Source organism: Lycium barbarum, chromosome 3 (genome assembly GCF_019175385.1).
Source record: "Lycium barbarum isolate Lr01 chromosome 3, ASM1917538v2, whole genome shotgun sequence".
Classification (NCBI taxonomy): domain Eukaryota; kingdom Viridiplantae; phylum Streptophyta; class Magnoliopsida; order Solanales; family Solanaceae; genus Lycium; species Lycium barbarum.
In genome coordinates, this window is record NC_083339.1 from 134,283,059 (window position 1) to 134,295,589 (window position 12,531).

Sequence of the window (12,531 nt, forward strand, 5' to 3'; positions counted from 1 at the left end):
TTTAACCGATTTTATTATCTTTTGTTGAATATTTTAATACAATGTCATCACTCTTCTCACATTTTGTGTTATTTTCTTATGAAACACTTTAATTACATAGTTTTATCTTACTAGGACTAAAGAAATATTTGAAGTAAAAGTTATATATTTTGTATCAAGATTATTCCGAAAACAACCCGAGAAAACCCGAGGTTGAAAAACCCGAATTTTATTGGTTTGGTATATAAATTTAAAAACCCGACGCAATTGATTTGATTTGGTGTTTAAGAAATCCGAACCAACCCAGTCTATGTACAGCCCTACCTAGTGCCACCCAAAGTTGGACATACACACACAAAAAAAAAATTGTGCACCAACTCATATTATTTTTTGTCTGTCGCGCATGCTTTGAAGGTAGCACGATTGACGACCGTTAATTTAGTTAATTGATCTGCCAAGCACTTTCCTATTAATTAGTTAAACAAGAAAGAGTGACCATTTGGTACATATAGCTGAGATCCATAGCACCACTCAAATTTTGGCAACATTTGCATTAGGGAAACAGTCTTCCTTTTTACAGACACTAAAGAGAAATCAAGAAGAAAGTCATGATCTGGGGTTTACTTTACCCACCAAGATCATGATCTTTCTAATTTGATTCCTTGCCTTTTGATAAAAAAATTCTAAAATATTTAAAAAGCACATTCTTTGTCTTGATTTTTGCTGTATTTTTTTTATTAGACAAAAGTTTAAGGTAAAAAGAATGGCTTCGCGATCTTTCAAGCGCTTGGTTGAGCAAAAGATGGGGAGAGTTGGGTTGTTCTTCATATACGCTGTTCTTGAATGGGTGATGATCCTCATTCTTTTCATTGATGGTTTTCTTGCACTTTTCACCAACGAATTCGCCAAGTTCTTCGAATTGAAAGTCCCCTGCTTGCTCTGCACGAGGATCGATCACATTTTCATTAAACGGAACACCAGTTTCTATTACAACGATTCCATTTGTGAAGGCCACAAGAAGGACATCTCTTCCCTCGCGTATTGTCATGTCCACAAGAAGCTTTCTGATATTAGGAACATGTGTGAGGGCTGTCTTCTCTCTTTTGCAACAGAGAAAGATGCTGATTGTGATAAGTACAAGTCATTAGTTGGGATTTTACACAAGGATATTGATTGCTTTGTGGATGATGATCAGAGAATGTCTATAAAATCAGTGAAGAATGAAGAAGAGGTCATCAAAACTGGAAGTGTCGTCATCCTGAGGTGCTCTTGTTGTGGGGAGCCTCTGAAAATGAGGACTAAATATTCGCGGAACTCTTCTATGAATGGAAATCTTTGTTCTCAAGCGCCTGCACCATCTCCTCGATCTCCCTTAACGTGGAAAAACGAGGAATTGGGCAATATGGAATTGCCTCATATTCAGTACACTAAGCTCAAGTTTATCTCTGATAATGACTCAGATCTTCCAGATGATGAAGGTCACCAGAATGCAGGTACCTATTTGTCTTGACTATTTCTTTGGCTTCATGTTTTCTTTACTATCAGTGTTGTGGTGAAAAGAAAAAAAAAAGAAAGAGAAAAGCTCTTTTATCTAAACTCTACAACTTTTATAATTAGAGTTTTAACTTCTATCAACTATCAGTGTATATAACTTAAATCCTTGCAATTATCATTACGACTCAAAACCTCATTCATTGGTAGCACATATGAGACTCTTATTGTTGAAGGGATAGTTATAATATTATTTGGGGGGTGAGAGCGGGGGGAATAGTTACAATTTTTGCCCATTATCTGTCTTTGATGTTACAAGATTTGGTTATGGAATACCCTTTTAGTCGGCTTTCTCATTCTTAAGGACTTCCTGACCGGCAGGCTTTACGGCAGACCTACTTTGCTGACAGCTAAGATAATATATATATATATATAGTTGTGCTTGCCCTCACTTAAAAACTCTACGTCCCCTATTAGAGTATAAGGCATGCTTTTCTATTAGCTTGTGCATTTTGTCATTCTTCTGACGAGAAGTTGAAACTAAGGCGTTAGAATCAGCTAATATTTCCAATGTGTAGCAGGTAGAGAGGATATTAAAGCTGCTACTGTCCCGCTGCTACCAGATCCGGAGGACATACATGATGAATCTTGCAAAACCCCAAGTTCTGCAAGAAACAAGTTCTTTGGGATCCCATTGTCAGACTCAGCTCAAGCCAGTCCTAAATGGCCTTATAGGCCCAGAAAATTGGGTGGTGATAAGAGTGAATTCACTTCAGATGCTAATGACACGAGTGCAGGGAACGAAGCAGATGATGAGATCGTGCATAGCTTGAAGAGGCAGGTCCGTTTGGACCGCAAGTCTCTCATGGCACTGTACATGGAATTAGATGAAGAAAGAAGTGCTTCTGCTGTTGCAGCAAACAACGCCATGGCCATGATCACGCGTTTGCAAGCAGAGAAGGCGGCTGTCCAAATGGAAGCCTTGCAGTATCAGAGAATGATGGAAGAGCAGGCAGAATATGACCAAGAGGCCTTGCAAGTCATGAAAGACTTGGTTTTGAAGAGAGAGGAAGAGATAAAAGTTTTGGAGGCTGAACTTGATACCTACAGGGAGAGATATGGAGTCATCAAGAAAGTCGGCAGTGAGGTATGTGAAGTTGATGCAGATGATGATTATCAAGAGTTGAGATCTCAGTCTGCGTCATCCTTCAATGATATATCCGACTGTGGCAGCCCTCGTGAAGTAGCTCAGAATGGAGTAAACGAGTTCCATATTGAACGTCATGAGGAATACAATGAGGGAAATGTAGATGAATCAAACCTTGATTTTGAGAACGAGAGATCTTATCTACAGGGTCTGTTAAAAAACCTTGAGAAGAAGATTAAAATACCTCCTGATTTTGAATCTCATGCATTAGAATCAAATGTGATTCAAGACAGAGGTACATATTATCAGCCTTTCTTTTTCTTTTGATTCTTGTTGGAAGTCAGACTACGGCTACTAAATATTATTAATGTTTTTAGGAAATGACAATAAGGTTACTCTTACAAGAGAAGTGTCTCTAATTAGAGAGAGACTGAGAGCTGTCGAAGCAGAAAGTGGCTTCTTAAAACACGCAGCCATGACATTACAGAGGGGTGGAGAAGGAACCAAACTCTTGACTGAGATAGCTCAACATCTGCGGGAGCTTAGACACTCTGATACAGCAACAGGGGCAGCAAATGCATGACTTTTGTCGAAAAAGGTGATTCTTCCCAAGTGATTTCTCTTCTTAGTTGATATCCACAGGTAGAACTTCTTTAAAGCGGCGAAATGAGAAGAAATAGGAAGTTACATAGTTATATGTGTGTGTGAATTTTCTATAGATGAGTCTTCGAGAGCTACAAAATCAGTTATGTAACAAGTGTTTTTTGCAGTTCTCTTTTTTCTTTTCCGTCTCTCCTGTTCTTCCACATTAGGATGTACAGTCTTGGAAGGAGCCCTGAAGGCTGCTTTGGCATTTCCTCGGAGCTTCACTTCCCATTGCCTAGAGCCTTGAGGTCCTTCAGGTAATATTATATTCCATGCTAGTATTATATTCACTGATCCACTTTGGATATTTAACCCAAAACTTGGTATCAGTTGAAAAGAAAACTAGCACTAGAAGTTATTTTGGAGTTTAGATTGTCAAAGAAGTGAATACACAGGCGGTATACGCCAACGTCTTCCCAAAATTTGGAAGAAAAAAAATTCAATTTCAAGTGAAGACGTATTGGAATGTGTTATATCATTCTGCAATGGACCGAATAATGATTCCAAAGAAATTGATTGCTGTAAACTTCTACTATCCTGATGAGAATTAAATGTAAGTGCTGAGTTTAAAGTATTTTTTAAAGGATCATCTCCTTATAAACAAGTACTATTAACTTAGCTTGGGTTCTTATTGACCTATGATCCTCCTATTTTAAAGCATTTTTCTCCTAAAAATATAATATCTAAGCTGTGGTTGAAAAGGTCTATGGCTCAATATGCGAACACTTGATAGACAGGTAGTGATTAATACTGCTACTTGCAGGTGAAATTGGCTTGGAATCAGACAACTTTGAAATAATCCAGCAAAAGGCATTATCCACTCACAGGAGGATTCCAATGAGAAACGAAGAAATAGTTTTGTTAAATGTAAATGTATATACAAGGCTATATATTTGTAAGATATCCACCCCCTTAAACCATCTATTTCAGACTTGTTTCAGAAGATGCTACAACAGGAATTTCACTGACAGCAGTTGTACACACATACTTGTTTAGCAGATAATATAACTTAGACGTAATTGAACGAGCACAGCGGAAGGTGCGAAGTTAGCATAAAATGGTTCCTAGTCCTCTCATGCATTACTTGGTTTTCCACTCAGACATATATTTGGTTCCTAAAGCCTCAATTACTAGAATCCATTTTTTTTTTTTTTTTTTTTTTTTTTGAAACTGGTAAAGTTACTAGAATCTTTTTTTTCGTTTTCATTTCCTCTCTTTTATATGAGGGGATGAAATACTCCTTCAAAACATTAGATTCATGTTAACGCCTTGATAGGAGCCCTATTGCTCTAGTTCCAATCTTGGCTTCTGAGCCAAAATCAGACTTTAGACAAGCTTCTCCACTCCCCAGAGCTTTCATCAGGAGAATGCCAGTCAAGCACAGTGATCATGCGACAACACATCATAAATGGTAGAGCAACCAATGCTAAGAGTGACCAGAAATTCCAAAATAACAAGATGACTCCAACAGACTAAATTATGCATATATAGAAAGTTTGCTGCCCAACAGAGATACAATGGTCACCCTAAAGCCAACAACCTTTTACAAAGCAAGTAGCAAATTATAAGGCCGACAGTTCATAAGTTTCCTGAATCTACCTTCTAACTAAGGTGATTGTCGAAGAAGTAGATATAACTTAGCATAATCAACCTTCACGAATGACTTCTACTAAGCTGTACAAGATAAAGTGAAGTTATCCAGATAGGCCTGCCTAAGCTGAAGGCAATACATCAGCGGACATGTAAGGTGAGATGCAGCCTTGTACCTAAGGAGAACCAGTAATTTGCATTAGAAAAGCTGTTCAAATTTATGAGACAATCGCAACTCTCATTCTTTCTCTAGTCATGCACGAGTTGAAAGAGTTACACCAGGAATGCAAGTCAACAAAAATTTGAGAAGTAAAACTGAAAAAAGAAGTTATTTTGAGTAACACAATCCCCCAGAAGTTGTCCTCTTCATTTTTAAAATGCTTTCTTCAACATCATTAGCCCCAAGCAAATCATGTATGTAGAGGTTCATCAGTAGATGTACTTACCTTGCAAACTATACACAACAATCCAATTATTTCTGTAACACCTTTTGATTTAAAATGTGTCCTTTACACCATATTTTTTGTGCTCTACTTCTTCTTAAACAACATAAGCATACAAATAAACAAGTAATGTAGCAAAGAACAGAAAAAGAATAAAACAAGGAACGACGGGGAATGACAATTACCTGCAACAAACAAGTAGGAATTTCGATAAAGCCCTGCAATAGAAGATCCACCTTCTGCAGACTGCTTTTTGGAACAGGGGTAATTATATAGAGTACATACTTGAAAGTGTCAATGGCACGCACTATTCCTGAATCATTGTAACGCAGGGAGAGAAAGGAAACAATGAGAGGAAAGTGAAATCCAATAACAACATCATGTTTACGCTTATTAGAAACATAAGACATTGCCATTAACAGTAAACAGACATGTCTAGATCTAGTTCTATGGTTGGGCATCGCAAGATTCCTCTAGCTAATAAAGGCGGCAGAGTTAGTGTGAAATAATGTTCAATGCGGACAATCAGTAACAATAACACAAACTTCTGCATCATCACATACAAGTGACCATATTTAATCTTGCAGAAACGGATCCAACAAGCAAGATCACTGTTAAGTGATGCAATAGTACACAGTACTATTTACTAACTTCATTCATTTTAAAACTAGGTCATTCGCACCATATTCATGCCTCTAGCACTCATGGTTCTTCAACTACCCTATTTCTAGCTAAACATTTAAGATTTCCAATATATAAACAATGTGACCATTCGAAACAATGAAGACTTCCTAGACGAAAAAAAACAACTAATTGTCCATTCAAAAGAAGCGGAACTAAACACTGAAGACTTCTAGATAAAAAAATAAAAAACTAATTGTCCACTTGAAAGAAGCGAAACCGGCAGTTTTTTTTAGAGATTAAAAAAAAAAAAAAAGGCAACATTACAACACGAGTGTGGGAATCTTTTTGCCATAACTTACCCAAGCCCATGCAGTCAGGAAAATTTTCAGAATCTTCAGAATCAACTGCCAAGCCAACAATAGTTGCATTCAAGCTGTAGAAAACCTCACTCTTCGGAACCTGGCATACAGATATAGAACTAATTAGAACATGACAGAAATATCTAGACGTCCTTGTTTGAATAAGACTGGAATAATACTTAACTAAATGAATTATGAATATATAGGAGGAGGAAGTAGATATGGATGACAATGCTCTTGGGCACCATCAAAGTAACAAAGCATTGCATCTAGAGCAGGTCATTCACCATTGCTAAACCTACCTCACAATGAAGGTGTTTAATTTTGATACTTGATATAGGAATCTCGTATGGAGGGTGGGCAGCTAGTGCTCGTGAGAGTTCTTTGATTGTTGAGATTTTCATATCACTTGGAAAGCATTGTCGGAAATAGGCCATAACACGTAGATCACGCAAAAGACGTGCATCCTTCTGTACAAGAACCCTGGAAAAACACATGAGAGGACTAAGAAACAAGGGCGATATAAATTGTTGAAGGAGCAGAAACAACTCCACCAATTAAGAAAAAATTCTGAAATTTGTCAAAGGAATATGAACTGAGATGTGGTGTGTTTTTCTTTTCTCTCCCTCTCTCTCTCCGTCAAGAGAATTATTTTCAATGTACAAGAAACATAACTTCAATTGTCTGATGTAAGAACTAAAAAAAGAGAAAAGATAAACTCATACGATCTGTTAAAAGAGTCCTGACGAGCAGAGTTGACCTCAATTAAAGTTGCAACAGCACCATTACCATCATCCAACCAAAATGCACCAGCCGGAAGATTTTTGTTCACAGCTGATATGCAAATCTTAACAACATGGGTAGGAGAGATGTATTTGATAATATCCACAAGAATGTCATAGCCAATACCTATAAGACAAGAAAAGCAGAATCACGGTTGATCATGAAAATTGTGACCAGATCGATGAAAAAACGGATCACACTAGCCTAAATTAAATCGAAAGCAAGTTAAAAAAAAAAATAGCTTGCCTTTCACCCAGCCTGTTGTGTTAATGACAAGGGGTACCCCAGCATTTCCGGGACTTGAGCCATTGCTCAACAAGTACGTTCTCCGGTAGTGATCATACAAGGCAAAAATATAAGCCAAATATGTTTTGGGATCTCTCTTTGAGGATATGTCACCAAAAAAGAAGCATCTGAAAAAGAATATTTGGAGTCAAAATCAAAATCAAAATAAAGCAAATTTTGGTCTTACTAACAAAAGAGGATGAAATTTCTTTCATTCAGGTGTCATATATTTCAATTACACAGCTTATGCACAACTTAGCTTACAGACCTCCCAAAGACAAAAGGAAGTAACTTTTCCAGTTTCATGCAACAAACTAATAAGGCATCTCTCTCTTCAAGCAAGACCTGGATAACACTAAACCTATGGCACACGATCTCAAATGCTAGGTATGTTTGCTATTGGAGTCCAGACGGCCATTCTCCATTCAAATTTGTCCTCTTTACAGGAAACGAAAATTAAATATGTTAGTTCTTAGAATGCAAGTTCAATGATGGGAGTCAAGTAGAGGATGAGGACGTGCAGCTGGATACTCAGGTCATCCCGAAGAAAGAAAGTTTCAAGTATCTGGGGTCGATCATCCAAGGGACTGGCGAGATTGACGACGATGTCACACATCGTATTGGAGCGGGATGGATGAAATGAAAGCTCGCATCGGGGGTTTTGTGCGATAAGAAGGTGCCGCCTATTCTAAAGGAAAAATTCTACAAAGCGGTGGTTAGACCAGCTATGTTGTATGTGACGGAATGCTGGCCAGTTAAGAAAGCTCATGTCCAGAAGATGAAGGTAGCTGAGATGCGGATGCTGAGATGGATGTGTGGGCATACCAGGAGAGATAGGATTCGGAATGAAGTGATTCGGATAAGGTGGGTGTGGCCCCTGTGGTGGATAAGATGCGGGAAGGGAGGTTGAGGTGGTTCGGCCATGTGCAGCGGAGATGCGCTGATGCGCCAGTGAGGAGGTGTGAGAGGATGGCAGTGGTAGGCCTGAAGAGAGGGAGGGGTAGGCCAAAGAAGGCCTGGGGAGAGGTGATTCGGCAGGACATGAGGCTACTTCAGCTTACCGAGGACATGACCGGTGATAGGAGGGGGTGGAGGTCGAGTATCAGGGTAGAGGGCTAGTGGGGGGCCGCGAGGTTTCCTTTCTCGTATTAGGAGTATATTTATCCTGCTTCTATGTGTTGGGTTTTGTCTATCTTTGCTGTTTTATCATGACTTCGTTGCTCTTGCTATTTCTCATTTTCGCATTGTTTTGATTTGCTTGTCCGTATCGGACTCTTTTCCCTTGTTTTTCCTTGTTTTCTTTTGAGCCGAGGGTCTTTCAGAAACAGCCTCCCTACCTTCCAAGGTGGGGGTAAGGTCTGCGTACACTTTACCCTCCCAGACCCCACATTGTGGGATTCAACTGGGTATGTTGTTGTTGTTGTGTATTGATCATGGTTAAAAATAATAAATGAGTATATCATATCACTCTTCCTATTTTTTCCTGTAGCAGGACAAAGATGGTGATACTGGAGAGGGGAAGAAGGGTTCTAAACTCTTCCAAGAACAGAGAGCGTAAGGAGTACACAAATTTTAAGCATGCCTTTTGCTAGTTAAAGAAGTGACAACAGAAGTGAATAAATGGCACAAAACTTTGCTTTTCCAAGACATGGGTTCAACAATTATACCTCTCAGGAGTTTTTAGGCATGGAATTGACAGATCTGATGCAGAAAGACAAGACAAGACAAGAGATGAAAGTGAATAAAAGCATCACTGGAGAAGCCAAACACAAACATCTAACAGTTCAGGAATAATTGGTGTACCTGAAGTTATTTTGTCAATTGTAGTAAGGGATAACAAACCAGGTGGAGTAAACTCTGTCTGCCCAACATCTGTATCCAAATAAGCGACTTTCTTGTATCTGAAAAGCCAAAGACAGTTTATTATCTGAACTTGTGCTTCTGTACTCAAAGTTCTCAAAACCTACTATGATCAACATGTTATACTTATCAAATTCAAACAAAAAGGACACAGAGCCTCTCATGAACAGCCAACGGTAATAACAGAAAAATGTGATCGTCCACAAGTATCAATAATACAGAGAAGATGGGTTGTTGCTCATTATTCAATTCAGACAAAAAGGACACAGAGCCTCTCAAGGATAATCAATGTGGGGTACAAAATTCATGATGCCGAACTCATTTGCTTCATCCTATAAGTAGATTTGAAAATTCCTATAAATCCCTAGTTGTCTTGTTTCTGTTAGCCTATCAATTATTCCTAAATTAAACATGCTAAATCTAGAACAGGACGTGCAATCCTTGAATTTGATGCCCCCAAGGATTCTCTTCTTTATTCTAGACCACAAGAGTTATTTCTTCTGATCGCCATCTTTTTACAAGTAATAGGACATTCTTTTTAAACCATAAACAAGTAAACAGCCTTTTTAAGGTAACCATGAAATAAAAAAGCAGATTCTTTTTTTATTTATGAAAAACTAACGAACCAAGAAAGCAGAAAATTGGGACTGTTATTCAAATGAAGCAACAATTCCAGCAAGTACATTCACAAATTTCAAACTTGCAAAAAAAAGAAAAAAAATCATCAGTCGGGCAAGATACAATACATAGCACGATTCCATCAATTCAGTAAACATACACAGTAATAAAAATAACAGGCTGTTAGCTCAAGTGCTAACTTTACTAGTTGACCGCCATATGTTTGAGAAAATGAACAAGAGAAACCTCTGAAGAAGAACTTTGAACTCTCTTTTGTTTTCAAATTGATCTGAACTTTCTTTTTAAACCATAAACAACCTTTTACAATAACAATGAAACAACAAAGCAGGGTCTTTTTTTTCATTTATGAAAAAGCTAAGGAAATAAGAAAGCAGAAAATTGAGACTGTAGTTAAAAAGAAGGACCAATTCCAAGAAGTACATTCTCAAATTTGAAACTTGCAAGAATAAGGAAAAAAAAATCATCCATTCAGTCAAAATACAATACATAGCAAGATTCCATCAATTCAGTAAACATATAGTACATACTATATATAAAAAATAAAAGGTTGTTAGCTCAAATGTTAACTTTAATATTATGACTACCATGTGTTTGAGAAAATGAAAAAGAGAGACTACCTGTGAAGAAGAAGATTGACGAGGAGACGAGAGAAAGTGGTCTTGCCGCTATTTTTAGGACCGCAAACAAGGGCAACAGGGGGCGGAGAAGTGGTAGAATCATAAGCTACTGTGTCGGCTGCATCAGACCACTCCTTCGGTATGAATATGTTTGCCGATTGCAACTCCTCGTTGTCGCCAAAGGACGCCATGTTTGATTGTTTGCACCAAAGTGTGTTCTATATATATTATAGAGAAAAGGATCAAAATCATCCATAATGTTTGGGTTTGGATCAAAATCATACGTATTCTTTCCCATGGTGCACTAATAGTACATTATGTTTGCATAAGTGGTGCACTTTTAGTCACAATCCCAAATAAATTTAACGGAAAAGAACAAAAATGCCCCTGAACTTTTAGAAAAGGTATAAAAATACCCTTTATTCATCTATTTTGCTAAAACTACCCCTCAATTCAACTTTTTGAGAATTTATTCTCCTTGACTAACGGACAACACTAATTTAAAAAAAAAAAAAAAATTACACATGACATTTTATTACTGAAAAATTGATTTATTCTTTTAAAAAGAAATCTGAAACCTTGAAAATTTTTTAAATTTGGAAAACTTTTTTTTAACGAGTAAAACCTTGACTAACGGACAACACTAATTTTTTTTCTTTTCAAAATGTGAAAAATTGGATTTTTATAAAAATCTGAAAAAATTAATTTTTTTATGGAAAAACTGTGTTTAAAAAAAAAACCAGAAAACTATCTTTTTTTAAATCTAGAAGAAAATTATAGAGTATTAGTTTTGCACATTTTACTTAAAAAAACAATCAGTTTTTCAGATTTAAAAATTGAATTTTCTAAAAAAAAATGGGGTTTCCACCCGTTAATTTTTTTTTTCCAAACTTAAAAAAATTCCACATGTTTTAATGAAAATCCAATTCTGTTTTTTTTATATATATATATATATATAAAAGGCTTACTACATTTGTTTTTTTAAAGAAATGGATGTTGAAAAATTATTTTTCCTTATTCTACAAATAACGATTTTTCAGATTTCTTTTTAAAAGAATAAATTAATTTTTCAGTAATAAAATGTCATGTGCAATTTAATTTATTTATTTATTTAAAAAAATTAGTGTTGTCCGTTAGTCAAGGGGAATAAATTCTCAAAAAGTTGAATTGAGGGGTAGTTTTAGCAAAATAGATGAATAAAGGGTATTTTTATACCTTTTCTAAAAGTTCAGGGGCATTTTTGTTCTTTTCCGTTAAATTTATTTGGGATTGTGACTAAAAGTGCACCACTTATGCAAACATAATGTACTATTAGTGCACCATGTGAAAGAATATGTATGATTTTGATCCAAACCCAAACATTATGGATGATTTTGGTCCTTTTCTCTATATTATACCACAGCAACAGCAGTAGGGGTGTGTTTATGATGTTGTTCAGTAAAACTGGAATACACGAAGGCACGTTTTCCGTGTGGTGTATCGGGTCGGGTACATACAAGCCCAAAGTAAATGGTATTATTCTTTTTTCTTTTCTTTTTCTTTTTACTTTTGGGAAAACTTGTAATGACTTTTTGTAAATAGGAGGAATATATTGATAGCCTTTTAAACTTGTCAAATATGTTTTATTTAGGTATTCGGATTATGGTATGTTTTAATTAAGTATCTCAACATGATAAAGTGTTCATATTGTACAGTTTCGGCTCAAGTTTAACGTTTATGCATGTTAAACGTCTATGACGTGAATAAATTAATCACTTAAAATATAATATCTCCTACACATTAATATTACTTGGAACATGATTGAGGTTTTACTACTTATTGAGACCCATGTGTATGAATTAGATTATAAGCAAAACTTCTAACGATTAAATATTAGCTACAACGTTAAAAAATTCTAATTAGCATTTCTCTCAATAATCGAGTCTAACTCTTATATTAATAGCATCTAAGTATTTAAAGCATATATACATTGGTTATGAGTGGTGCAAGTAGAATTTGTAAAAGCGAGTTTGATTGTAAAGCCGTATTTAAAATTTATATTACAACAACAATATACCTAGTGAAATTTC

At 36.3% G+C, this 12,531-nt stretch overlaps 2 protein-coding genes across 4 annotated transcripts; one reads left to right on the forward strand and one right to left on the reverse strand.

Annotated features, from left to right (window-relative positions):
• The first annotated feature begins 502 nt into the window (after positions 1 to 502).
• LOC132632705 (probable myosin-binding protein 5) lies at positions 503 to 4,292 on the forward strand. 3 transcript variants are annotated; one of them, XM_060348754.1, is made up of 5 exons: positions 503 to 1,472; positions 2,052 to 2,912; positions 2,995 to 3,215; positions 3,388 to 3,519; positions 4,026 to 4,292. In XM_060348754.1, exons 1-3 carry the CDS (start codon positions 743 to 745, stop codon positions 3,198 to 3,200), a joined length of 1,797 nt encoding a protein of 598 aa, XP_060204737.1. In that variant the 5' UTR covers positions 503 to 742; the 3' UTR covers positions 3,201 to 3,215; positions 3,388 to 3,519; positions 4,026 to 4,292. The 3 variants fall into 3 exon arrangements, with proteins under 3 accessions (XP_060204737.1, XP_060204736.1, XP_060204735.1); XM_060348752.1 differs by having other exon boundaries at positions 504 to 1,472; positions 2,049 to 2,912; XM_060348753.1 differs by lacking the exon at positions 3,388 to 3,519 and having other exon boundaries at positions 2,049 to 2,912.
• A 429-nt stretch (positions 4,293 to 4,721) lies between these two features.
• Positions 4,722 to 10,689, reverse strand: LOC132632706 (polynucleotide 5'-hydroxyl-kinase NOL9). Its single transcript, XM_060348755.1, has 9 exons — positions 10,463 to 10,689; positions 9,150 to 9,247; positions 9,014 to 9,047; positions 7,308 to 7,474; positions 7,004 to 7,187; positions 6,581 to 6,761; positions 6,279 to 6,378; positions 5,481 to 5,608; positions 4,722 to 5,028 (listed from the first exon to the last, which is right to left on the reverse strand). The coding sequence occupies exons 1-9, from the start codon at positions 10,651 to 10,653 to the stop codon at positions 4,975 to 4,977; spliced, it is 1,137 nt and encodes a 378-aa protein (XP_060204738.1). The 5' UTR covers positions 10,654 to 10,689; the 3' UTR covers positions 4,722 to 4,974.
• Between the last annotated feature and the right edge of the window lie 1,842 nt (positions 10,690 to 12,531).

Excerpts from the sequence above, each read along its gene's own strand:
- LOC132632705 (XM_060348753.1), top strand. The coding sequence starts at position 743 with ATGGCTTCGCGATCTTTCAAGCGCTTGGTTGAGCAAAAGATGGGGAGA. Across the intron at positions 1,473-2,048 it reads TGAAGGTCACCAGAATGCAG|CAGGTAGAGAGGATATTAAA; the intron begins GTACCTATTTGT and ends TCCAATGTGTAG. Across the intron at positions 2,913-2,994 it reads AAATGTGATTCAAGACAGAG|GAAATGACAATAAGGTTACT; the intron begins GTACATATTATC and ends TAATGTTTTTAG.
- LOC132632706 (XM_060348755.1), bottom strand. The coding sequence starts at position 10,653 with ATGGCGTCCTTTGGCGACAACGAGGAGTTGCAATCGGCAAACATATTC. Across the intron at positions 9,248-10,462 it reads GTCAATCTTCTTCTTCACAG|ATACAAGAAAGTCGCTTATT; the intron begins GTAGTCTCTCTT and ends TTGGCTTTTCAG. Across the intron at positions 5,029-5,480 it reads TTCCTACTTGTTTGTTGCAG|GTACAAGGCTGCATCTCACC; the intron begins GTAATTGTCATT and ends GGTTCTCCTTAG.